Genomic DNA, 4,520 nt, shown 5'->3' with positions numbered 1-4,520 from the left:
GAGGTGCCACATACTATTGGCTTCAGGACCACAACTTGAGTCAATTGGCCATCTCTTTGGAACAACCAAACTCCTGCAGCAAACTCAAACAGACGAACAATGTATTAGAATATAAATTAAATTAATATTCATCTTTTGGTATGACACAGTAATATCATATTCATACCCTTTGTAGTCATTAAGTTAGAATACACAACAGTGAATTCAATATTTGCTGCAATCTTCCTTCCCTAATTCTGCAGGCCTATGGCATAAACACTACTTGATAACAGACTTTTGCATTCATCGGATTCAGAGTTTAAGTTTAACTAGAACAACATATACATATTAGCTGATATACACTAGATAATTGTATTAAATTTAAAAGCAAATTCAGATAAGCTCATACCCCTCAACACATGTGTGTTTGCAGCGATGCATCTTATCCACTGTATAGCTTCCAAATAAGATGTCAAGCTGCTTTGCTAGTCTTGGTATGTCAGATAATTGGACAACATCCCAAACCTTCATAACCTGAATGTGATGTGAATCCTCCTTGAGAATATCAACAGTCCAAACCAGATTCAGCTGCTCATCGACCTTGTAAATCTCTAAAACTTGAGAAGAAGTCCCATCATGGACAATGAGGTTTCTCTTCTCATTGGTCTGACGCCAACCACTTGAAAGCTTTGCCAAAAGAGATATCACTTCCTTACAAATCTCTGCATTGCTAGTCCTTGCTATAGATTTGTGGAAATCATTGTTGAAGAAAACCTGCATTTTAATTAAGGTACGTAATAGTAATGTCATAATAAAAATCAAAATTCCAACTGTCTACAATCTAAACCCCTTAATACTAAATCTTTATATATAGTCATATTTATAGTTTTTGCCTTTGATTCACTTGAATCTATAGGTGAATTTCATGTGTCTTATATAATGCATGCTAATAGAACAACCAAAACATTGCATGCACCTTCCATATAGCCTCTTTGAACAGAAGAGAGCCGTTATTGAGTAAAATATCAAGCTGTTCAAGCTCCACCAAGGCAGCAGTAATTGCCTGAGCCAAATTCTTGTCCTCATTGGCATCATAGAAACACCCACGTTCCTTGGCATCAATAACTAGTTTCTTCCAAACAGTGTCACTCTTGAGTAAAGTACCCCCATCCCCCAAAATCCAAAGGCAATACCTAAAGAATGAAACAGTGACCAAATTTAATTCGCAAAACCGACAGCATTAACACAATTTGGTATATATATACAAGTAATACCTTGCTCGAGTCAGTGCCACATTTGCTCTTTGTCGGTTGGAAAGGAAACCTACTGATCCACTCCCATTACATCTTACAGTAGAGATGATTATTACATCATCCTCACCTCCTTGGAACCCATCAACAGAGCGAACACTCACAGTGAAGCCACTGTTAGACTTGTTGTATTTTCTGACCCTCTCTTCAATTGCAGAAACTTGAGCCTTATATGGTGATATCACTCCTATGCTAACCTTCTTCTTTGTGTCACAGAATTCTGTCACAAAAACAGGAAATGGTAAAAGGAATTCATATCATTTGTCTATATAACTTTTTCTGAAAGCAAATGTTTCCTAGATAATAACCAATAAAACATACGTTTAAAAAGATTCTCAACTATCTCAGAGACCACAGCAACCTCAACCATATTCTTGGGACTGTACCCCAGACCAAATTCCTCCTTTCCATGAGCAATACTTATAAAAGAGTAGGAGCTGTACATGTTGCCCTGAAGGAAACGCTTCTGGTATTCTCTTTCTTTAACATTTGGAGCATCTGAAATCTGTTTGTCATAGAACTCTGTGTTTGGAAATAAGCTGATGGATGGATGCATCCTGTACTGGACATTAAGAAGGTGCTTCTGGTGCCTCAACATGACTAGTCTTTCGAACAAACTTCTTCCAAATTCAGCCTTGTCGGATATCTAAAAAGTGCACATTCAAAACATGTTAAACAAAGTGGAAGATGTTCATAATTTGCAAAGACCAAAGAACCAAGGATAAAACACTCTAACCTCGCTTTTAACCATTGCAGGGAGCTGCCTCTCATCGCCTATGAGAATAGCATGGCGGAGACCAGGCAGTTGTAAAGGAATAGCTGATTCACATTCTTTAAGTTGAGCAGCTTCATCGATAACTAAGAATTCCAATGGTATATTTCCTTCTGCATGTAATTTAGAAGAGCTTGATGCAGTACAGAACACTAGGCATGCATTTCCCAAGCAAAAGTTTTTTATTGAATAATTTTCTGTTATGTCTGGAACGGAGGATGGCAGAGATAATTGCAGATATCTTAGTATATGGAGGCAATCCACACTGCTTCCTGTGTCTTGGAAATTATTGAGAACTTGTTTTAATCCTTCATTTCCTACACTGACACCACACAACAAAGTTTCTAGAGATTCAAGCAAAGTAAGAGCTCTTCTCATCTTTTTCACTACCTCTAACGGTAGAAGAGAAGTTGGTAAGTGCGTATACAAATTAACCATACAAAACTTCAGTTGCTCATGAATTGAACAGAAACTCTTCTTTGAAAACTCCTCAAATGTCAAAGGAACATCATCAACCTTTTTGAGATCATCATTCCCCTTATTGTTTTCCTCCTTTATTTTTTCCCCCTTCCTTTTTTCTTCCTTTCTTTTTTCCTCCTCCCTTTTTTCTTCCTTTCTTTTTTCCAAGTATATTTTGTACTGCGATGTAGGGTCATCAAGCAAAGATATCATTGATTCTAAGCCATTTCTCCAGCCAGATAGAGGAGCAAAGCACTTCCCAAGCACATGAACCCGATAGTCAAGAAATACATCAACCAGATCATCACGATGATCAATCTTCATTCGCTCGCCGTTTCCAAATAAAACTATATCTCCAAGCCCGTATGTGTCATACTCTAGTGAATCCTTAGCCAACCTCAGCAGCCGTGTCGCAACTTCCAAAACTGCAATGTTAGTTGGAGCACATGTTAATGTTCTGCACTTCAGTTTAAGGAGGGCATGTAATAACACACCAACGGTCTTTGTTTTCCCTGTCCCTGGAGGACCCCATATCAGTTTGACAGGATTCTGATGGTTGCAGTCTCTCATACCAATGCAGCCTAAAACCGCAGCTTTTTGAGAGTCATTTAGATCATAAGAGTTGATCATCCCCTGTAGACCAGAAGGGGCAGGGCTGCTTTTTCCATTAGAAAAGCAAGTCATACAATTTTCATCATCCTGTTAGGAATAAATATATAATGCATCAGTAATGTTAGTCATGATGTGTGTCACATTGAAGAACAAAATGAGTTAAAATTCTTACAGCTGAATTGGGTCGCAGTACTGTTTTAATAATGTTTGTGTTTCCCCCTTCCGGCTCTGGGTTCAATGCTTTTCATATACGAACATTTGTATTCATATTCATAAGATAAACTGCAAAAAGTGTTTCTTTCTTGTTCCCAAAAGTTGTTTCTTTCCTGTACTTGTACATGTCTTGTTCAGTGGAAATGGGCTTTGATGCCAGTATGGGGATTTTATCAGAAGTTTCATTTTTTGCCCCATGAACATAAGCAATAAGATAGGATCTTTTGGGCCTGTTCAAATCATCAATGCGTTTTGGTCTAACATCTGTCAATGCAATAAGATCACCTACCTCAGGTTCATATTTTCCTACATCTTTTCCAGTATCTGCAGTCGTCTGCAACATTGTAATTTCATAAAACAAGCCTTTGTGAAGTTTAAATTCTTTAGATATCTCAACAGAATATATTATACAAGTAGGTGCTCGAGACACTCCTTTGACGTTTGACAACAAATCAGAATGTGTTTCCTCAATTAAGGGAGGAATGAATGACTGCATGTAATCTGTCACTGAAGAGAATGAATCTGGAATCTTTTTCACCTGTTAGTGAATGATGCAACAGTTATTAACGGAAATGTCTACACATGCTTGCCTAAGCAACTTGTACATCATTGAATGGAAAATTAAAACATATATACATACAAATAAATAAATTGATTTACTCCTAAAGAAAGTGTTAAAAAGTTTTCATAATTAATATGATTATTTTATGTGTACGGTTTAGAAACATTTTACAAAGGACGGCATTTAAAGAGTCTCAAAAGTGGAGAGTCTCACATGAAAAATAGAGAAAAGAATGCAAGTATTTATAATGTCATCTCACTCCAAGTTATCACTTTAAACAATACTTGAGTGTACACGCTTGTGTATGCTCTAGCACATGTGCGTAGCAGTGGGCTGTGCCGCTATATGGCACTATAGATCATGACTGTTATTTTTTGGACGATTATGATCATTCGATTCAATGATTTAATATGGACCGTTAGATGCTGCTATATAAGATTTGCATCTCCATCATTAAAATAAGTTGAACATATATGTCTTTTCCTGACTCGTGAGGAAATATACATATATTAATGTAGCGTGAGTGACTTGAATTTCTCAAGTCAACACACATGAGATGGGCCAGCATATTTTTTCCTACTTCCATTGGGTTTCAATTTTGTTGCCGCCTCTC

The 4,520-nt window shown here is 37.1% G+C and overlaps 2 protein-coding genes across 2 annotated transcripts in view; one reads left to right on the top strand and one right to left on the bottom strand.

Moving 5' to 3' along the window:
• Positions 1-9: 9 nt before the first annotated feature.
• On the bottom strand, positions 10-4,090 carry LOC132182130 (helicase sen1-like; the record flags this gene model as incomplete). Its single annotated transcript, XM_059595329.1, is given in 8 exon segments — positions 10-73; positions 389-753; positions 956-1,172; positions 1,254-1,509; positions 1,611-1,935; positions 2,026-3,219; positions 3,305-3,883; positions 4,079-4,090. Coding segments are annotated over 8 exon segments (3,012 nt in total), but the record flags the coding sequence as incomplete, so codon positions are not given.
• Positions 4,091-4,120: 30 nt separating this feature from the next.
• LOC132182128 (uncharacterized ATP-dependent helicase C29A10.10c-like) overlaps positions 4,121-4,520 on the top strand; it is a 3,983-nt gene continuing 3,583 nt past the window's right edge. Inside the window, exon 1 of the mRNA XM_059595328.1 lies at positions 4,121-4,145. Within this exon, the coding sequence (XP_059451311.1) occupies positions 4,121-4,145 (25 nt within the window). The remainder of the gene's footprint in view (positions 4,146-4,520) is intronic.

Source organism: Corylus avellana, chromosome ca5 (assembly GCF_901000735.1).
Source record: "Corylus avellana chromosome ca5, CavTom2PMs-1.0".
In the NCBI taxonomy this organism is placed as follows: Eukaryota; Viridiplantae; Streptophyta; class Magnoliopsida; order Fagales; family Betulaceae; genus Corylus; species Corylus avellana.
The sequence above is the reverse complement of the archived record's forward strand: the minus strand, read 5'-3'. Positions and strand labels throughout refer to the sequence as shown.